Here is a 24,194-nt window from a genome sequence, read left to right as displayed (position 1 = left end):
TATAAAACTGCGCACCACACCATGTATTTCTCACAGAGAGAAGTAATTGATTAGACAGTTAATGAAAAAGATGCGCATATGAGGGGAACTGTTATCCATAGATAATAGGTAATGTACAAATCTATGACTGTTACCAATCTAATGTTGGAATCCAGCGTTGCTGTTTCTGGATAAATGATGTGACCTAGCTGCAAAGACGTTCATTACTGTAAATATAAACACTGACAAAAAGTTCAGTGCACTAGACTAATCTAGCAGATGCAATGACCCGACGCAAATAACAGCCATAGAATGCAACCTTCTAGCCTAATGTGAGTCATTTATATGAACTGATATAACACAAATAAAAATCTGTGAATCTGAATCTCTGAATGCATGCTCATTGAAAAGAAAAATCTTGAAAAAGGTCACCTTTTAACAATCTTTATGAGTTTACTTTTACTGTAGTTTACTTTCATTGTAATTGTAAAAAATGGCAAAATTATACTATTAATATTAATGTTGTGTATGCAATTAAAAACAGCTTGTTAAATTTGATCTTTAAATGACAGCTTTTTTCTTTAGCTTTTTTATATGCTATAATTAATTAAAAAACAAATTAAAAAACTTCAACTCCAAGCAACTTTGTGCTCTTCATACTGAGAAAACCCTGTTCTTTTAAGAGCTGTTCACTATGGAGCCGGATCAGTCTTAAAATTATACATTTGCAAAATAAAATTCAGCACAATTCACATTAACAAAAATCTAATTAGTCAATTTGTAAATACACAATTTGTGAATTTACAAGTAAAAATAAATAAATATTTTTGCCAAATGAATTGAATTTGCATAATTTTTAATTTTATTTAGAATTTACTAATTAGATTTGTGTAATTTTGAATGGTGTTTTAAATTTAGGAATCGGATTTGTGTATTTACAAATCGTGTTTTGAATTAATGAATTGGATTTGCGTACTTTTGAGCCATATTTTGAATTTAAGAATTGGATTAGTGTATTTTTTTTAATCGCAATTACAATTTACGGATTGGATTTGTTTGGATTAGTCTATTTTTGAATCTGTATTTTTAAATTGTGTTTTGAATTTACAAATTGGATTTGCGTACTTTTTAATCGTATTTTGAATTTATGAATTAGGTTTGCATATTTTTCAATTGTATTTAAAATTCACGAATTGGGGTTGTGCATTTTTGAATTGTGTTTTAAATTTACAAATTGAATTTGTGTATTTCTGAATCGTGTTTAAACTTGGATTTTGTAAATGTGAACTGTGCTGTGCATGTAAGAATTTTATTTTGTACAGTAAATGTATTATTTTCGAGACTGATTTGGCTCCAAAATTCACTGTTTGTGGAAAAAAAACCCTTCTGGAATCTTCGATAGTTTAATAAAAATATTCATATGTAATTCAAATCAAAACCATAAAAATTTGCCAATTTGTACTCAAAGTATTGTATTCCGTACTTTCAACTTACAAGCTTCATCTAATAAAAAAGGATGGGGAATTTCATGAGAGTAAGTTAGGCAAAAACAACAAATGTTGGTGAAGGCATGCTTCAGACTCAAATAGTTGGCATACGCCGTCTAAGTGGCCAGAGAGGGAATGTTGCAGTAAAACAGGTGTGGTGAGAGTGGGGGACGCGCACCATCTGAGCCCCAAGCAAGCAGTGACCACTTCATCACCTGCTCAGGAAGATCCTCTCTTGTTTGGGAAACGCTTTGCTCCTGCTCACTCGGCGAAAATGTAGAGCATTCGATGCCCATCCGCTGCCCGGACATCTAAAACAAATGTGGACATTCCAGCGGACCGTGGGAGGATGTAAAAGACTGACATCTTGGTGCAACCACAGGAAAGCACATGACATCCATGTGGCTGTAGCAGCGGAGGGAGGGTGCATGTATTCAATAGTTCAATTCTGATGCCCCCTTTTCCATTTGCAGACCTACAAGAAGCTTTAACACTTGCAGAATCAAATGTTGCATTTTTCAAATCATAAAACATTCTTGGTCAGCCACACGGACAACATTAAAACTTGGACGGAGTTCTTACAATCCGTCATGATTTACCAACAGTGACATTTCAACTGCTTTGGCGCTTCTTCAAGGCCCAGGAGGCCACACTGATTAAGGTTGGAGATTACAGACACATCTGATGTTAACATGCCCATCTTTAAAAAAATAAACCAAGCATGGGGTCTAAGCCAGAAGTAGTCAAATCAATTGAATCCAGTTTAATCTCCATTCTTTCAAGAGGCAACCTGAGACTTATCAGAACATGGATGTGGACACACAATTCCTGATTCAATTCCAATTCATAATGTCCACAATGTCTATTTAAATGGCAATTCATAACCAGCTGCTAGCTCTCACATGGTCGCCTACTAAAGCTGTGCCTGGTTAGTATTTGGATGGGAGACCACATGAAAAATTTGGTTTGATGCTGGAAAAGGGTGATCGACATGCATTCTGTGTGGGTCCTAATGCCCCAATGTAGTGAAGGGAACACCTACAGACAGGTGAAAGATGAGGACATTCAGCCTAACATCTGTAAAGTGCTTTGAGTACCCAGAAAAGCACAATAAAAATGTAAGTAATTATTATTATTATTATTATTTATTATTTATTTATTATTATTATTATTATTATTATTATTATTATTATTATTATTATTATTATTATTATTATTATTATAAATACCAGCTCAAATGAGTGACTTATATTACACTCGATCAATTGACACTTGCACCCTCTCAAAAAGAGTGACATATGTTACACACAGTAAAAAGGGCAATTTGTTTGTGAACTGTTAATGATCGCCAAGCAGTCACTCCAAATAATAATCCTATGAATTTAATTCTATTTACAGGCGCAAACAAACATCAAGACTAACAGAAAATAAGCAATGAACAATGAAAATAAACAACAAACAAATTTTTACAATACTTATTTACTGCATGTGAGAAATCCGGAAACTTAAGCTGTTGCACATGTACTCTTCTCTCCACCTCAAACTAGCTTCTACCCCCACTAACTAAAACTAGACCAGCCATTTTATATTTTTACCTCCACCACTTTCTGGAACATTCCACCATCGGGGACATTGAACATGCTTAGAAGTATTAATACAAAATACATAAAACATAATACAACATGGAATAAACATAACTACACAAAAATGCACATAAGATACTGTACACATAACTAACCCACAAATCTTCCCATTGCATAAAAGATAGCTCAACATTCACACTTTTCGCAGTCTGTTCAAAGTTGGCATCAATGCCAGCATTCACACTGTGTAATATTTATTCATATGAAGTATGGGTGTATGAGACTGATAGTCACGGGTCACTCAATGACGTTAACGAAACTAAAAAAGGACGTTCTGAAAAGAGTCATTTGTTTGTGAAACTACGCTGGATGCATGGCATGGTTTTCATTCACTAAAATTGTCTGACAAAAAAGCCTTATTTTGTAAATCAAACTACATTAGTCATGCATGTCATTTTCATTTAATCATCTATGACCCAAACCACAAAACCAGTCATGAGTGAGATCTTTTTTTAAAATTAAGATTTAAACATCATCAGAAAGCCAAATAAATAAGCTTTTCATTGATGTTTACTTTGCTAGGATAGGGTAATATCTGACCGAAGATACAATTATTTGAAAATGTGGAATATGAGGATTAAAAGAAAGTTAAAAATACTGTCAAAATTGCCTTTAAGTTGTCCAAATTAAGTCATTATCCATATCACTAATAAACATGGTCATGCACTAGTCATGCATGTCTACCATAAAACCAGTCATACATTACATTTTAATTGAGATTTAAATATCACCAGAAAGCCAAATAAATAAGCTTTCCATTGATGATTACTTTACTTGGGTAATATCTGACCAAAGATATAATTATTTAAGAATGTGGAATATGAGGATTAAAAAAAATTTGAAACTGACAAAATTGCCTTTAAAGTTGTCCAGATTAAATTTAAATTAAATCCCATATCACTAATAAACATTAGTTTTGACATATTTACAGTAGCAAATTTGCTAAATATCTTCACTGAACACGATCTTTACTTACTAGTCTTATGATTTTTGGCATAACAGAAAGGATAGAAATAATTTTTACTCATTTACTATTTCCAAAAATACACCCATGCAAATCTGGTCCATTGACACATTTGATCAAATTACATTCAATTTAAAGTGCAAACTAGGGTAAATTGAGACATCTTTTCCCTGGGTAGATGCAGATTCAGCAAAATTGTGTTTCAGAAAACAGCTTAAAAGACTGAATTGCCATATTGAACATTCAAACATTTTCATCAAGATCTCACTATCATCATCATCATCATCATCATCATCATAATCATATGTTGATGATATTGCTGCAGTCAAGCTAATCTACAAATCTGGAGCACAACTCCAACTTCACTGTCAGGATTTATTTGCACGGCATACATTTTGCACGGGCTGATCCAGATGTTTATGCATGCCAATTCTTAATGTCCTGACCCGACTGCGTGATGCTTATCTGCTTTAAGCCTTTGCAGCCTAGAGAGAATACAATGTAAACTCACTAATGAGGGTAGTTTTAAGAGGGGAATAGTATTTCCTCAACTGCTGAAAATATCTCTCACTCGCTCAGCTCTATTGCCGTCATTCTGGAATCTCTAATTTGGATGGCAGTAGATGCAATTTACCCCACCCATGATAAGTGTAACATATGTGATGTCTGCTTCTGATAGACAACTGCTCTGCACTTTCATGAAAGCTGGCCAGCTCAGGATTCAGCAGAGGAAATTGATATGAGGAGAGGTGCTTTATCCTGCTTTTTCTGCAGCGGATTTGCCGCTTCCATCACACTGATGGTCTTCGACTAGTGCAAATATTCTCCCCCCCAAACATAGGATGTTGCCCACAGACATATGAGGAGTGATCTTGAGTGGTGCTGATAAGAAATAAAGCTGCATGGTTGCCCGTTTCTGCATGAATGACTCTGTAGCAGAGAATTTCTTTCACTGTACTGTACGTCCGTGGCAGTTTCATCCGCTCAGAATTGAGGAAATTCCTTGAATGTGCAGAGAAGCATAAGATCACAGTGCTTACGCAGTGAAGACGCGGGGGGAATTAAATACTCTTTCCTCAACTTTAGGAAAAACTTTTATGTCTGAGGATTGCAGTGGATATATGGGCTTTGCTTTCAAGGGACTGGGTTAAAAGGCATTATTTGTGTGTCTTTTAGGGGCTTATTTTGGCCATAAATTATTTGTTTCACTCTATTCTTTCTCTACTGTTTTATGTTTTTAATATTTCAAGAACCAACACATCAGTGTTCTCTTTGTTCTCCAATCCGCAGATCAACAAAGGGAAGCTGTAATTTTAAAGCACCACACACCACGTTCTCAGACAATGCTGGCTTTTAAACACGATAAACTTGCATTACTAATCAATTACGTAGAATATCAAATAAATAAAAATATTACATTGCATCATTTGAATAAAAAGTACATAAAAGCATTACAAAAGAAAATCAAATATCCCTCGAGTTGACTGAAAATAACCTTCATAAAAAATAAACTAGTTCATTTGAAGCATTGGCATAACTATTAGAAATAGTCTGTCCTCGAAAGAGGCAATTTATGCAAATGTCAATGCAATTCAACGCTTTCAGGAGACTGAAATTATCATAGGACATTAAGAACAAAATAAGCCAAACATTTCCATTATTTATGAGCACATCGCCAGGCCAGGAAATCTCTTAGAGCTTTTACAATGAAGCAGGCAAGTGTAACAGTTAATAAAGTGTAATAATGCTACACGCCCAGAACATTCTCCATTGGATTTTTAAAATTAAATTGATGCACAAACAAAAGTACCATCCAGAGATCCAACAGAATCCTACATATCTGATACACAGTTGAAGTCCCTCTGAATTATTAGCCCCCTGTTTATTTTTTCCCTGTTTTCTGTTTGACAGAGAGAAGACTTTTTCCAACACATTTCTAAACATAATAGTTTTAATAACTCATGTCTATAAACTGATTTAATTTATATTTGCCATGATGACAGTAAATAATATTTTATATTATTTAAAGACACTTCTGTACAGCTTAAAGTGACATTTAAAGGCTTTACTAGGTTATAGGTTACTAGGCAGGTTAGGGTAATTAGGCAAGTTATTGTATAATGATGTTTTTTTCTGCAAACTAATCGGAAAAAAAAAGATTAGCTTAAAAGGGCTAATAATTTTGACCTTAAGATACTTTTAAAAAAATTAAAAACTGCTTTTATTTTAGCCAAAATAAAACAAATAAGACTTCTTCCAGAAGAAAAAAATATTTTCAGACATACTGTGAAAATTCCCTTGCTCTGTTAAACATCATTTGGAAAATATTTAAAAAAGAAAAAAACAAAATTAAAGGGGGCTAATAATACTGACTTCAATTGTATATATCAAAACATTCATGAAATATTAAATATTTTGATAGCCTCTATAGATAAGACATGGAAGCACTGCAATCTGTAATCTTTCCATTTCCTCTGTATTTGTCTATGCGCTCCGCTCTGCTCTGATGTTTCAGAAAACATCAACAGCAACAGCAGCATCTTTTCCACTTCAGTTAGTTACAGTAAGATCTTTTAATTACATCCAGCATTCTGGCATTGTTTCCGTATCTCTGCACGTTATTAGGACGTCTAAAGTCTCAGGAAATCTTCTTAAAGGCTACTGACTGATTAGTTTCCTGCAGGAAGCGTCTCATGCGCCCTATCTTAACGACTCCTTTTAAGGTCATCTTGGTATACACTGATATGCAGTCGCGATGTAAACATGTACCCTGTATTGTCTGCTATGGGGCAAATCTCTGAGATAACATGTTCACCTTGGGACATCCCTATGAAAATCACATCTCAGAAGAGAAAAATTCACTTTTTTTCTCTCATAAGAACCAGAAAAAAAATGAAATGCAAAATAGTTTCCCATTTACTGTCAATCAAAATAGCATTTTTGATTGCATGGAACTAATTTCAAGGGATATGGCATAAATGATTATTTTTTAAGAACATTTGACTAAATCTAGATTTTAAATCAAAATGCAGATATTCTGTTTCAGTGTTCAATGCAAAATCACTTAATATACAATATAACAACAGAAAATGTGTAAAAAATTTGTTTGCATTATTATAACTGTAGCATTATTGTATAAAACAAGGTTTACCATGAACAATAAATCAAAAACACTTTTATGTTGCCATATATGAGTTATTGTGTTGAAATATGGGGGAAATACATATAAATCTAACTTACGATCCTTATGTACAATGCAGAAAAAAGTAGTTAGACTGATAGAAAATGTCGGGTATTTGGAGCAAAGAAATCCTTAAGTTTAATAATTTGGTTAAATTTAAAACAGCACAATTTATGTTTAAAGCTAGGAATAAATTACTTCCAAAATGCATGCACAAGGTTTTGAAGAAAGACAAGGGGGATATAACCTGGGAGAGGAACAAAAGTTTAGAAAGTTAAAAAAACAAGGAAAACTTGAAAAAGTGTGTGTATTCTCAAACAATATCAGGATATTGATCAATTTAAAAAGTTGTATTATATTTTAAGGGATTAAATGAGAAAGGTATGATGATGACATTTTAATGGCTGTTTGCAGTACTACTGAATGTATCTTTTTGGGTCTATGTTATAAAACGTACTGTAAAAATGGAATCAAAAATATAATATGTCAAAGATGCCAAAAGGATAAAATAATAATATGTTTCATGTCAAAAAAGAGATAGTAAAAGAAGAAATAAGTGTAAGTAATAGAAGAATGATGTGTGTGGTAATGAGGTGGGAAAATAATAAGCTTGTGCTTCATCACGCTCCATTTTTGCCCATGTTGAAAAGTATTTTTGTTGAAGAATGTTTATATATAATATTTCTGTTCGAAAATAAATAAATCAAAAACTAGCAGGCCATTATGAAAATTATATGTTTTGTTTGAAAAATACGAATATAGCAACTTTCAGAACTGTCATCATGATACTTAAATAAAATATTAAACACACAGTAGTAATTCCTTGCAGGTTTTCACTATAAAGTTATGCTTTATAGATGTTTGACCATTGTATTCCTATTTTGAATTATGTAGTGGGAATAAAACAACCCCTAAAAAGGGTGGTCAAGTTTAAAAGAAGCTCAATTCAAGTGTCATTGTGTTTTTTTCCCCAATTCTATGGATGTCAAGCAGCCAGGTTAAGAGGCCTTTTTTTTTTTTTAACTAAAATTACTTGACTAAAATTAAATAAATAAACACAAACTAATACAAACTAATTAAATAAGGTTATTAAAAAAAAATTTGCATTTTTTTTTTTTACAATTTATAAAGGTGTAATATTTCTAAACTTTATCACATTGGTGCCATCTTTCATATCAAATTATTACATTTTATTAATAATTTCAGTTAATATAATAATAAGACAACATAGAGCTTTCACCTTTCACAATAAATAGATCAACAATTCTTTACTTTATGGTCAGCAAAAAGTTCCACTCAACAGCTTTATCTATTAAACAACCAGTCACAACAAACATCCTTTGCCTGTTAAATATACTACAGGCTTATATACACCTCAGGGCCACCGGGTAGCAAGATCTTGACCAATGTCTGGCATAAGGACAAATATCCCAGGCACTTACTTGATCAGGACACGCTCTCAAAACCAACACCAGCTGTACACAGCGCATGCTATTACAAAGTTCACTTAAGTTTTGAGGCCACTAGAGGATTCAAACGTCCCTTTTATAAATACCATTAAACCATTTTTCTTCTCTCTCTGATTTCGATTTCTGTGAAAGGTCAACAACGATGATAATCTAACTCGAATGAAACTTTTCAATTCTATTTTAATCTAAAAATACAAATGCTCCGATCTAATAGTTTTTATCATAATCAGATGGAATTTTGAAATAAATCTAATATGTCTAAAGAGCTCTGCTTTGAGAGTAGCCTGGTTTTGTTTTCAAACTCTTCCCTGTTAAGTTAACTTAGCAAGTAGGTGTGAGAAGCGTTACGAGGTGGCCTTAACGCCAGCCTGCCAGATGGTCTGGACACAATCTGTCATTGCAATCTGACCAGTCGGCTAAACGCACACAACAAATCTGGTGCTAATAGTGGATTTTTAACCTAGAGAGGAGTTAAACGGCAAATAAGATTCTCATTAAGGTTGCTCCATTTCTGTTGCCTTCACTTATCAACTGCTAATTATTCTTTGATAGGGAAAAAGCATATGCCATGGGTAGGGCTATAATCTGTGCGCGCAGAAATCTACAGATTTATGCAAATTTTTAGTGCATCATTGAGTTTATTTATTTACTTGTAAATGTGTGTCAATTTATATTTGTTCAGTTTTTAAATTAATTTCATTAATATTATTGACTAAAAAGAAAATGTTTATATGATTTATTTACTATTGTTACTTATTTAAGTTGTTATGTTGGATGAGACGTAACATTAAGCGAGTATCTAATGGTGCTGGGTAAAAATGAAAAAACACAGCAGATGGATAAGTGAAACAAAAATAACAATTTATTAAAGAGAGAATGACCGAATTTAACAAAAAACAGGAGTGTTGCCAAAACATAGAAATAAATATAACAAAATTATCTAACTAAACGTCAACCCATTAAACTAACTAACCAAAGAAAAATGCAGAAACAAAACTGTAATCTTCAGCGTATGCGACACTTAACTAAACTTCTTATTCCAAAACATAATTACGAATGTGGCAACTTCTCTAAACGAACACAAAAAACTATGCTGCTCAAAATTACTAGAGTTCTCATAAAGTACACACTTATCCATTAGCAAAACAAGAGCTTATCTTATAATCCAATTCTCATAAAGATTGTTTGACTTCCCAATAATAAATACTAAAATAAGCTGCACAAACCTATCTAATAAAAAAAGCACTTAAACGAGAGACAAACTAAACAACAACAGCAACAAAAAAAACTCGAACACAAATGAACAGGCTGGCCGACACAAGTGAGGAGTTTGGTGGCGATATTGTAAAGTAATATTCTCTTTTAGTAGATCTATTATATGAGACTTGCTTATTTTACAAAATAAGTGGATTAGCATTGTAAACATTAAATAAAAGTTGTTGTAAAAAATATTGTTTATTTCAAATATTAAGTTTTGAGTTATAATACTTCCAAAATCATTCTGCATAAATCTGCAGATTTTTACTAAATTCAGCGCAGAAATAGCAAAAAATTTTCGCAGATTCTGTCTGACCCTAATCATGGGGTTCCCAAACTTTTCAGCCCCCGACCCCCAAAAAATACACGATGCCAGTAACTGGCGACCCCCAATATTCTCTAAGGTGTTTATAAATATATAAACCTTGCACACAACAGCACACACTGACCAATAGGCCCAATACTATTCATGGTTTAATTTAGTAGAATGACACCAAGAGACCATTCTTCAAGTTCAGTTGTGGCCTGCATTTATTTTTAATGTATATGAGTGCAGTAAAGGTGTCAGAAAGTCTAACCTGGAGCCATAAAATCAATGTGCTGCATCTGACAATATTGCTGTGTCTTTAATATAAGGTAATCACGCCAGGGCTCGGAAAAAATTTGTTTACAATGTTACTATTAACTACAATTTTGTTCTTCAGTAGGTTATGGATAAAACATGGTAATTCTAATATTTTAATAAAGATACCCTCTTATTGTCCTCTGACCTCCGACTTTGGGAACCACTGGCATATGCAATAATGTTCAGAGGCGGTGAAGAAGGCATTATTTTAAGCAAGGTATTTTGCTCTTTATAGGAATATATAGGCATAAAGGTGCTACAAATGGAAATCGTTAAAAATTGATATAGAGTAATACATTTTCTCTTTCTGCCGAACAGCCACAAGAACCCAATGAAAAAGTGGGCTGTCGTGCAGGTGATAAATCATTCTTATATATGATTGACTGTTTGCGAGACTGAGATCGTAAAAATGACAAAGCGTAATTCGATGGAAGGATAATAAATCCAAGCGGACGAGTTGTTTGTTGATGGAGCTTCATATCCTGACTTCTCTTCGTATCATCTCTCAAAGTCCCAAACCTAACCTAAAAAAAATGAGCTTCAGCTTGTGTGAAAAACTTCTTAGTATTTGGAAATCTGTCATGCTCGTCATCCCATTCCCTCAAAACCTCTGCTGGAACCGTCAAGAAACACATTTGCGGGTCTTTTTTTATCACCATGCAGAGTCATCTGCTCTTCCTAGCAGTCGCTGTAGAATATGATATCTGCAGTAAGGGATTCAAATCATCATCACCAAGGTGAATCATGGGAGTCCCATCTGTCAACATTTGTACTTGCAATAAGAAACATCAAACATTAGGTTTCAGTTGGAAGGAGCTCAATGTGGATGTCACTGATATTTCTCCTACCCAAAGATGTTGTACATATATGTTTTTGGCAATAACATGATTTATTATTTTTTTTAAATAAATAAAACTGTTTCTCAGAGAGGGGTTGTGGCTGGAAGGGCATCCGCTGCGTAAAAACGTGCTGGATAAGTTGGCGAGTCATTCCGCTGTGGCGACCCCAGATTAATAAAGGGATTAAGCTGACAGGAAAATGAATGAATAAATAAAAATGCAAGGTGGTGGGGAAAATAAGGTTGAATAAATGTTTACCATTTTCAATTAAAAACTAAAAACTTCTTATGCGCTTTGGCTCTTCATTGACACAACAAAAGATTTAGAAAATTAGCTTTACATTATCTGGGGTTGTAAAAGATGCGAGAAGTCAACGACATAAATTTAGCAGATTTATACAGAAAAACACTGGACCAGCAGCTCATTGGATTACATATTTTGTGAGACTAATAGTGTCTTCAAGATACTGGAATTTCCAACTTCGATATGATAGCTTGAAAAATATTAATATTCGATACTATTTTCAATATCACGGGGAACAAATTCAATGACATTAAAAGTATGCAAATAAAGTAAACTCTAAACAGGAAGCAGTGGATTTGTCACTTTTTGTGGTCCCCAACTCATTCCTGTTGTGGTCTATGCTATTTGCAGTGTGTTTCTGTATTTGCATGTGTTGAGAGAATTTTTGTGTTGTCAAACCGATTGGGGATGTTTTCTCATTTTGATTGTGTGTTTCTATTTGCATGTGTTTTGTTAACTAGGTATATAAACATACGTCTAAACATACGTCTACACTGAATCTCCATTAACACAAAACTCAAATAACACAACAACAACAAAACTTTTTAACTGATTTTAAATAAGTAGTTTGAACAAACAGCAAAATATTTTTTTGAGTGAGTGAGTGAGTGTAAGATATGATCCCTGCAGGCACAGATCAACATGACGTCATATTGACGTTGTACCCCAACATTATGGTGACGTTGGATATTAAAATCGGGTTGACCTTAGAACGTCAGGCCGACGTGTCAATGTTTAATGTCCAATCTAAAATCAACCTAAAATCAACCAAATATCAACGATTAATCATGTTACACCTTGACGTTGTGTGGACGTTACCAATATGACATCTATCAGACGTTGGATTTTGGTCACTTTCAACACAACCTAAAATCACCCAAATATCAACATAATTTGAAGTCGTTTTTGGATGTCAAAATTATGTTGCCCATAGATGCTGGCTAGACATTGAATTGTGGTCACCATGATCTAAATCTAACCTAATATTAAAATCCTATGATATTGTGTGCCTGCTGGGATGTAAATTAGGATTTGTTTTTGCTAATTTGTATCAAAGAAGATTTAAGACTCTTATTCCATCTTGCAAATTCATATTTTATCTCTAGTGAGTATATCTTAAGTCATGTCATTAAGTCGACAATCATCTTATAGGTCTGTTAGCAAGCAACCAACACTGTGCTAATGAAACAATATGGCCTAAGCAATACTGACCAAAAACACAAAAATAAAAAATAACGTCACTTGCAATATATCTGATAATGCTCAGAGTTTATTGGTCTCTGTATTGCTATTCGCAGCTCCTGCTAACTACAGTATAAGCATCATAAAATTGAAATCATGTCATGATACTGCAATTTACATCTCCGATACAATATTCTTTACTATTTTCAATATCATTGGGAACAAATTCCATGACATTAAAAGCATGCAAATGAAGTAAACTTCAAACGCTAAATAGGAAGCAGTTGGTTTGCCACTTTTTGCGGTGCCCAACTCATTTCTAATGTTTGGTCTGCGCTATTTGCAGTGCACTAAAATTGTAAAACAAACATAAAATATCAGAATGAGAATTTCAGTTAAATAGCATGCCAGTTCTGTTCAAACTATTAATGTTGTATGTATTTCTGAGCTCATAAACAAGGCACATTGGCATGGCCTGTTTCCATAGCGAGGGCACATTTGATTCCAGCGGGTGTCAGATGATCGGTTGCATATTTCTATTTTTAGCAGTAATAATTACCTTTGTGATTACATTATAAATCAAGGTTCAATTTGGAATTCAGGAAACAAGTTCATTTGAAATTGAAAACTGAAGGGGAAAGAGACACTCATTATCTCAGTCTCTGAAATCGGCTAATAAGTAATTATTACATGAAGCTGACAGTATTCAACTGATTCACTCTGGAGCAATTCACAGTATAATTTTAACAAGCAGCTGGCCAAGACAAAGCTGAGGGAAAAATTGCACACGCACACATCTTTTTCTTTGGAAGCAAGCATGTGATAAGATAAAGTTTAGTGACGGGAAATCATAGAAACAGTTCTCGGCATTTAAAGATTATCAGCTTATCTTGAAGTAAATTACCAAGAACTATTTGAGTTAGCGTGTTAGTACAAATCAATAATTTCATATTATGATAATTACAGGAAGATTAAATTGGATAATATGCTTCTTCTATTAAAAAGAACACAAAAAAATCTATGCCAAAATTGCATCCGTTGCTTTGGACCCCAAAGAAACATTCTTTGAATTAATGTCAACAGAAAGTCTCACAGGTCTGGAACAACATGAAATAAAAATAAAATTGGGGTCTGTCCTAATCCTGCTCCTTTGCACGGGCTCCAGTATATCCAGCACAGCAGTCAGGAACTATTTTGATCAATGCCCATCTTACACATGGAAGTATTGACATTCAGGGAATGCGCATGCTTGCCATTCCTGAGCTGTGAATCTGTTAGATCTAGGCTTTCTCTTCCACATCTGTCACTGCGTACCAAAAGATACAAATTAATAAAAGCAGGATAAGCAGAGGACAAAAAATAACACCTTTCATCTATCTTTCAATCATTCATGAGACTTTAGGAGGATTTTCAGTTCATAAGAACCTCTCAGAATACATTATGATGCTTTTACTAAAAAGAGCTCTATGTACATTCGTTTTTAACGTATTAATTACATTAATTATCAGAAAATGTGTGAACAGCTTGCAATGACAAGTAGAAAAAGAGACTCTCTATTTGTATTTCCCTGAACCAAATTAGGATTTGAAAATGTATGCCTAAATAAAAACATGTAAACTTCACAAAAACTTCCAGAAACCTCCAAAAGTTCAAAAGGATTTTGTGCTTACATGAGTTGATTTTTCAGGCATTTTATAGATCACTTGGCTTACATAAAAGCAGCATTATCATTCTTTAAATATATATTTAGGCAAACTGTCTCTCTTGGTCATGGTGCTGCAGCAGTGTTAATTTTGACAGCAAATTTTGATTCAGCTTTAGTCCTAGTCTTTTGACTAAAATTACATTTTAGTTTTACTCATATTTTAGTCTTCTGAATCATTTTAGTTTTAGTAGTCGACGAAATTAAACAAGATTTTAGTCTAATAAATCTACTGTAGATGGTAACTTACAGGTACGCTGTAAATGGCTGTTGTCATGAGGATTGCGGCAGATGCAGACAAAACATGAACCTAGCGCGAGTTAGATGAACTTTAGCCGCAGCTAAAATTAAACACGCAAAGAAACTCCTCATGAAAATGACTGCTATGATCATATTAATTTAAGACTGACCGATTTATCAACTTTTAATGTAAAATCTAACTGATTAAAATCTCTAAAAGTCAGCGAGAGGCTATCGCATTTTAGTTTGGAAAAAGCAGACACACGAGTAAATAAAAAAAATCAGAGTTTACCTTTGCATGAGTTTTGGGATGATTCCATGCATCACGCATCACACACCAAGATTGATTCTGATTGAATATTTACAAAAAGTCCCTCATTCACATTCTTGTCTTGCTTTTATTAGTCAATGAAAATAGCAGTATATTTTCTATTATAGTTGTCATCATCAAGACAATTTTTGTTTAGTTTTCATCTAGTTTTTGTTGGTAGAAATTTGGTAAACAAATTTATTAACAAACTTAACACTGTGCAGTAGGAGATGCATTGCACAATTTCCTTAATATTAATGCTTGGATAAAACACCAGTCAACTTTGATGAAATAAAAGGTTGAGATAAATAAACCAACTATCATTCATCAGTTTTTATCAACATTTAGAAAAAAGATGCCCAAACTAGGGCCTGCAGGCCAAAGTTGGCCCATGGTATCCTTTGATTTGGCCCACCATGCCATCTGAGAAGAGAGGGAGAAGGATGGGAATAGTTTAGAGATTGTATGTAACCTTTTTTTGGTTTGTTTTATTGTTTAGCTACAAAAAAAGCTAACTGACATTAAACCATTCAGTTTAAATGATATAAATTATTTAGATTAGTTAATCAGATCGATAGAAGACAATACAGAGTCATTTGTGGCAGAATGTGTTATAAATGTGATTGTTTGCATTGCAGTAAGTTATAATAAAAAATGTATACTGCATTAGGTAATATGATTTAAAGTAATGTTTTCTATTTATCAGTATTATAAAAACTAATCAGGAAATCACCCATGGCAACTTCAATGTAAAATAGTTTGATATATTTGTCTTCTGCCCACGTCTGTCAATTATTTTATAAATTCTAAGGGTTTTTTCCCTCCATACGAAAAAAGTCTGGGCACCCCTGATTTAGAAGATCCAGTATCAGCTAAACTTCTGTGCAAATCATGAAATGTAGACTAATGAAAGCCTTTAGATTGATTTTATAGATTTTAATTTTAATTTAGCAATTTTCTTAAATACCAACAAAGCAGAATCTTCACTAACATCCCTTCACATGAAGGGAATGAATTCTCTGAGCTTCTATGGGTGTTCATTCCACATTTGTTCTCAATGCTGAGTATCTGTGCTGGGCTGAGTGGGACATATTTTAGCTCCATGTTAGGGGGGGTCTTCCATTCACTCGTACCCACAGCTGATCAGCTGTTTCTGCATGTTACTCTGCGTTACTCCGGCTGGCCCACCGGACATGTGCCGCTCTCCTGTTGCTCAAAGACTCAGCATGTTTCATCACTGTGGTGGTACCCATGTGGATTACGCTGGGACCCCCTGTCTGGAATTTTTCCCATCACTATACTGCTGACGGTAAACTGCCTTTAGGAATACAAGACAGTGTTTACAATTACAGCATACTTTCCTCATGCGGCAGCTTCCAGCTAAAATGAGCCTAAACACGTGCGGAAGGGCGATGTGTCTTTGTCTGCAACAGCCACAGAGAATGGCTATCTTTCCATGCATATTTCTCTCTGTCGCTTACTGAACACATCAAAAATGTCAGCCCGCAACTGATGGACATGCCCAGAAGGTCCAGCATGCTTTTCATGAACCCCCAGAAAGCCATTTGCTGGAAGCAGCGGGTGGAAAAGAAAGCACGCTCAGCCTTCAAGGGACATGCTATCACTTTCACTATTTTTCACTAGATAATCACATCTGATTTATTAATCTCATCAACAGACAATTATCAGCATTTTCCTAGGCGACCCAGTGGTGAACATTATCTCACAGTGTTGTTCCACAACCTCTCCTTAAGCCTGGTGTGGACTAAAATGGAAGGCTACCTACCACTCTTCCAAGTGTTAACCTAAAATATGGGGTGTGATCTCAACCTTTACTATTCCTGAATCTATTTTATCCCATCCAGTAAAGCATAACTTGGCACCAAAAGTGCTGGCAAAAGACACCAGAGAGTTTCCACTGTACAAAAGCACTCCAGAGACTAGACACAGTCTTTTAAACATATATGGTATAACAAGCCCCAAAGAAATAGCTTTTGGCATGCACTTTCGACTGCTTTTGAAAATGTGAATAACACCGTTACTTAAATTTTAATCAAAACTGCAATAAAAACTGATGAAAATATTCCAGGTCAAGTATTGCATGAAGTGGCTTTAAATAAGACAAATTTTAAATTTGAATATCATTTCAATTGCGTTCAATGACATAAGTGATTATGCTGCAACATACTATTTACATGAGTAAATGTTAATTATATATTTAATTATTTAAAAAACTTTTTAACATATTTATAATATGTAATTCACAAAAATAAAAGTCACAGATTATCTGGATTTACAGATTTTTTTAGATACGAGTTTGAATAAAAATGTTTATTATTATATTTTTAATTCTTTTAATAAACGTCTAATAACATTTCAAATAAATATAATACAATAAAATAAATATATATTGTCATTTACTGTTAGTTTTTAGTCATTACATGTTAAAATAGAGATCTTAATTACATATTTTAAGTTATAAATTTTACACAAACACAAAACTGTAAATCTAAAGAAACTAAAAGTTTGAGTGTTTTAATTTCATTAATTTTTCATAGCTATAATAAAATATATGCTTACATGAATTATATTTAGCACATAAAGCTGTAAAACACATTTAGTTCTTTTCTTTCTTTTAAGCTTTAAATCTTAATTAACGAGAGATCAGAAGTCGTGTTAATAGAAAAGACAGGCATGGCACATCTTAGCGTAGAAGACAACATAGATTTACAAGCAGTATAGTGTTTTAGCCTGTAATTAAGCCAATCAGCACAGTTGAATAATCACAGGAGATGGCCAATTTTAACAAGAGCCTACGTGACTCCCAACTACAACTACAGTTAACATTTAAAATGCCAATTTTAACAGACAAAAGCTATTCACCAACACAAATAGAAAATAAAAATTACATGATATGTTAAACAATAATCTCAGGAGATGGCTAACTTTTACAAGAGAATACGTGACTCCCAACTACAACAACAGTTAACATTTAAAAGAGCATTTTTAGCAGACAAAAGCTATTCACCTTCATAAATAGAAAATAAAAAGTATATGATACTTTTAATAATTTAAATTGTTGGTTATTCTTTAAAATGACTTCAAACTGTCACCATAAGTAAACTACAACAATAAAGTCACTGATTGCTTTCTTTCCACAGCAAGAAAAGAAACTTCATCTTCTTACAGAATTTAATTAAGCTAGTGGTCTAGACTGAAACCTTTCCTTTATTAAATTACAACCGACTGTTCAAACGACCAAGGACATAAATATTTCATCTTTTTTAATTACTCCCCTTTGCCAAAAAACTTACTCTATTGTGAATATTGAAGGAGGCAAAATGCTGAAATCAAAGCTCGTGCTAATGCTGCGAGTCGCGCACTGCCTGATCCTCTCGTGAACACTTCAGGCAGAAAACCGTTATCTCACAATAAACAAGTCCCGCTTCCACTCAGACTCTTTTCAACAGTACAAAACAAACAAACTTACAAAACACGAGCGGTTTGGGAAACACAACGGCATCAACAACAACACGAAACACTCTGTTATCATTTGTTCATCACATTTTAAGGAAAAGAAAAACTTTTAAAGCGTGAACAAAGAACCGAGTCCAGCTCACCGAAACCGCTCAAAAACAACTGTTATACAAGTTTACTCGATTATAAAGGCCAGCTTTGTTACAATTTCCCGTAAACAACCTACACAACCTGTAGAACAGACGAGTAACTGAGCCGTATGGATGAATTTACGGTTAGTTGGACAAACACACGGAGCGGGATGCGAGTCTCCAGCCCGCGATGAGAAACATTCCTGCGAGAGAAACTCAAAACCTCAACCGCGTGTGGCGAGAAACAGCACAAACACCCGAAAATGTTACTTTTACCTCAGTTTGGACTCATCATCCACATCTAACACCTCATCTAAAAGAGCTAACGGGTTAGCTCAATAAAGTAGTTGCCTTAAAGAGACATCACTTCAGTGAAACAGAAACACGTTTCGAGAACTACGCTAAATAATTCACAACTACTTATCTCACTTTTGCTGTTTCCACAAAGAAAGTGTAAAAAGTGTGCCGATGTGTACTTACAATGCATGGAAAGGAGAAGCAGAACGCAAGCCAGTGGTGTTAACGCCATCTTGGAGTCGGTGAAATGTTCTGTTTGGCTGTACATGCGCAAAGTAAAGGGCTTTAGGAGAGGATGGAGAGGCTCGCGCTCACCGACCCAACTGAGAGAGAGAGAGAGAGAGAGAGACGTCGAGCCATTGTGTGGAGTTTCCATGACTACAAATAGCATCATCGTCATTAGTATATTCATCTTTTTAAAGGAATTTTGCCGGTAAAGTTGCCTTAAACAGATTTATTTGAAACATAATGCTGATTATTTTATTTTATTTTTATTTTTTTACAAATAATTTATGAGATTGATTTGCTCTCATACAGTATATTACTGTCAGTATATTATTATCAGTTTTGGCCTACCACCTTAAGGATAAAACATTTGTCTAATATTTTCAGTTGTACTTTCTCATTATTTTAATATCCATATATGTGATTATGAGAAAGAGCGTTCAGTCAGGACAGTAATCTATCCATTATGATTACTCAAACATAACAAAGTTGAAACAAAGGTCAAGAGAGCTTATAGGTTATTCAAACAGAGCACGAGATAAAAATAAATATGTGTCTGTTTGAATGTATAGTGTACTTCAAAACTTATTTTAATAATAATAACTTAACGTTATTATTGTATTATTGGCATTTATTTACATAAAATGTTGTGATTGCTAATTTATTTACTTATTTAGGACTAAATATTACATTGACTTATAGATCAATTAAATAATGAAATAAAAGAAGTACAGTTTAGCAATGTGACTTGTAAGAATGTAAAATTAAACGATTTTGCTACTTTATTAAAAGTATAAAGGAAAAAAAAGCTACATATTAATTAATTAATTAATTCATTCATTCATTTATTCATTCATTCATTCATTTATTTTCCTTTGGCTTAGTCCCTTTATTCATCAGGGGTCGCCACAGCGGAATGTACCACCAACAGCACATGTTGTGCACAGCAGATGCCCTTCCAGTGTCAACCGAATACTGGGAAAAGCTATCTATTGTATACACTAAAATATTTGATGTTATATTAAATAATTAGATTTAATATTATATTTAAATAAAAGTTTTTGGTTGATTCTATTGTGGTGACCCCAGATTAAAAAAGGGACCAAGCAAAAAGAAACTGAATGAATTAGTTAGGTTTAAATAAATTAAAAATGCTAAATGGGCATGTCAAGTTTATTCACTATTCACAATAATTATTTCCGAGCAGTTTTACAAAAGGTGCACATTATTGCATTTTACACATTTTTTTATTGGTGCACATTATTGACATTATATATACACATAATTAACCTGCAGTAGTATATAGTGTCCTTCCAAAAAATGTGAACGTTCAATAAAGTTTAATATAATTATATAAGTTATGGTTATATGTTACTGCATGTTATCATTATAAATAAGGTTACACTTAATGCATTTTCCTAAATTTGATTTAATTTAATTTAATTTAATTTATTTTATTCTATTATTTAATCAGGAATGTCCCATTAAGAGAAAATATCTCTTCTACCAGGGAGTCCTGGTCAAGACAGGCAGCCAGTGTTGGAAAGAGTACTGAAAAATCCTATTCAAGTAAAAGTAGCATTACTTGCCCAAAAATGTAGTCTGAGTAGAGTAAAAGTATCTGCTATAAATATCACTTAAAGTTTGAGTAAAAAGTAGCCATTTTAAAAGTACTCAAATAGTGAGTAGTGAGTATTATGTTGGGAAGGCCTGATGCGTTTACATGTCATTTGTGCGTGTGTGTGTGTGTGTGTCTATTACTAACATTCTGTAGTGCATTTAGTTATTGTTTAAGGCCATTTCAGTCATCATACATTAAACATCTGCCATCTTCTCATCAGTGACATGCAATGTGGGCCATTGCATGTAAAGCAGGGGTGCCCAAACTCGATCCTGGAGGACCGGTGTCCCGCAGATTTTAGTTCCATCCACAATTAGACAAACCAAAATCAATTGATCAAGCTTTTACCAGGTATTACAAAGCTTCTGGCAAATGTATTGAAGCAAGTTAGAGCTAAACTCTGCAGACATTGGACCTTCAGGACTAAGTTTGGGCACCCCTGGTGTAAAGTAACTTGTTGGACACATTTAATACTTGCAAACAGTTTGCTGCATGTCTTAACGTAGTTCAGTATGATGCGATTTACATTTTATGTGCGATTTGAATTTAACGCAGGACAAATTTTTCTTATCCCCGTAGACTAGAAATAATATGACTGTAGGATGAAGGCAAGTAGTGTAGTAAAATAACTGATACAGCACTAAAAATGAACTCAAGGGAACGTAAAAGTACACATCTTTAAAACTGCGTATAAATTACAATTCCTGAAAAAAACTACTAAATTAGTAATTTGTTACTTTACACCACCGATAAACCAAAAAAATAGTTCAAACGTGCACTGTTCTAAATTGACCGTCTTTAAATTATTTTAAAATATAGTGATAGATGGTACGGATTTCATACATAGTATATCTTGAAGCTCATTCCATACATACGGAGCATGCTTAGAGAATGCAGATCGACTCAAATATGCCATCTTTTCCCTCTGTCAACATTTAACAAGACACCATATTTAAAAAAAAAAAAAAAAAAAAAAAAAAAAAATATATATATATATATATATATATATATATATATATATATATATATATATATATATTGGTCTGAGAGAAGAAAAGGGGGTGCATTTGTGGAAAAAAAACAAAAACAACTAAAGCTTTAATGTTGCTTCCTAATTTCATTCATTCATTTTCTTTTCGGCTTAGTCCCTTTATTATTCTGGGGTCACCACAGCGGAATGAACCGCCAACTTATCTAGCACATATGTTTTATGCAGCGGATGCGCTTCTAGCCACAACCTATCACTGGGAAACACATGCACACTCATTCACACACACATACACTACTATGGACAATTTAGCCTACCCAATTCACCTGTACCACATGTCTATGGACTGTGGGGGAAACCGGAGCACCCGTAGGAAACCCACGTGAATGCAGGGAGAGCAAGCAACCTATTTTCCTATTTTTCTATTCTATTTTTTTCTGAGCAAAATTGTTAATATCATTTTATACTTATCACTTACAGAAGACACACATTAAACATTATTTCAACAATTTTTGCCACATTACTCACATTTAATATGCTAAATATTTTTTTATACAGTTAATTTGATGCTGAATCTAAAATGCTATATGTACTGAAGTCCTACTTGCATTGAAATTGCATTCATACATTATTTGATTAACATAAAGTAAAAACAGAACAGTCATTACACACTTAAAGTAGTGTTTCTGCAAGAAGTACTTTTAAAGGCATGACTTATACTTGTTTTTCAAAAGGGAAGTCTGGTTCAGCGATTTCCCTTCAGTCTGTATTAAATTGAACCACAGTTTTGGATTAAAGTATATTAAGCAAAATAATGGACTTTGAGCACCACAGATAACCTTACAGTGAGTTTTAGGATTTTAATGTGCAGAAATACCACAGCATTAGAGGTAATAAGTGATGCTATCACACTTTGTTTATCTGAATTTGTCTGATGGCAAGGTTAGAGTGGGAGAAAGAGAGAGAGAAAGAGAGAAAGAGAGAGAGAGAGACCAATTCAACACAAAGACCATTCCAGTGTCTGACAACAGGAGATAAGCACAAATCCTAAAGGCTTAGGGCATATTATGTTTTTCCAATTCCAGACATTATCGACAACAACAAGGACGTCCAATGCTTCGCCAACCACTCACAGCACTTGTAAATAGACTAAGACAAGTCTGCAATCAGTGCTCTGATTGTCTGCTGTTGAGTATAAAATGGAAGTGCTGGGAAGAAACACACCGTGAGTGATTATATGGAGATGATGACGAAGGATATCAAGTCAGTGTATTTATATCTTGATGTTCTATCTTTTATATGAAGGGTGCAGCAGTCAAGGCCACTCACATCCAATGTCACTCTTGTTTGACAAGAAATATAAATAAATAATACAACTTAATAAATAAAAAAGACAGGGAAAATGACATTTACAAGATGACCCCAGGCTGGAAAAAGACTCAGATGAAGCACAATAAATAAATATATATATATATATATATATATATATATATATATATATATATATATATATATATATATATATATATATATATATATATATATATATATATAGATTTATGTGAATGTTTACACACATTATACAGTATACTAGTCCTGGTTGCAAGCTCCAGAAAGTGAATATCATCTACATCTTAAAACAGAACAAATATTTAAAGTTGGTCCACTTGAAGATGTGGTAATATTTCCCCATTTTGTCTCCACGATTTGTTTATTACAAACCAACAGTATTAAAATAAAATTGTTTACTAGTGAGTTTTGATATTGGTTCAATGATTTCTGCCTATTTGACAAAGTGAAAGGTCATTAATTTTGTTTGTTCTGCTATTGCCCCAGTTCACTTAATGATTAATAAAGACTGGTTCTACGGTGGCAGAAAGTGCTTAACGTGCTGCAATTTAAGAAAATACATGCAATTACAAAAAACGCCAACAAATAAAAAAAAAAAAGATCTTCATCCATTTGAAAGCACACTTGTTGCAAATCCTCACAATGCACACATTTAAAAAAAATGTGCAAACAAATAAATAAAACATGCTGCATTTTCTCATAGACAAACAATTTACAATACCACACTGCATTTGATCAACACTTTCAAATAGCACCGAAGTCAACAAAAATGTTTCAAGAAAACTCTAAAACATGATGGAACTGGTGATTTAGGTTATGGTTATTTGGACTGATAAAATACAAAAGACAAGAGAATCAGGATGTTTAAATAAGCAAACACAAAACTCAGCTTTCAAAGATCACCTACAATTTCACTGAGCATTA

The 24,194-nt window shown here is 33.6% G+C and overlaps 1 protein-coding gene across 3 annotated transcripts in view; it reads right to left on the bottom strand.

Annotated features, from left to right (window-relative positions):
* The window catches only part of jam3b (junctional adhesion molecule 3b), a 179,699-nt gene that overhangs the window by 40,294 nt on the left and 115,211 nt on the right, over positions 1–24,194 (bottom strand). For 2 of the 3 annotated variants that reach the window (XM_073934885.1, XM_073934886.1), the window contains exon 5: positions 19,270–19,409. In XM_073934885.1, the coding sequence (XP_073790986.1) occupies positions 19,270–19,409 (140 nt within the window). 3 annotated transcript variants of the gene reach the window in all.

Source organism: Danio rerio, chromosome 21 (genome assembly GCF_049306965.1).
Source record: "Danio rerio strain Tuebingen ecotype United States chromosome 21, GRCz12tu, whole genome shotgun sequence".
In the NCBI taxonomy this organism is placed as follows: domain Eukaryota; kingdom Metazoa; phylum Chordata; class Actinopteri; order Cypriniformes; family Danionidae; genus Danio; species Danio rerio.
Note: the sequence above shows the minus strand (reverse complement) of the source record. Positions and strands in the feature narration are given on the sequence as shown.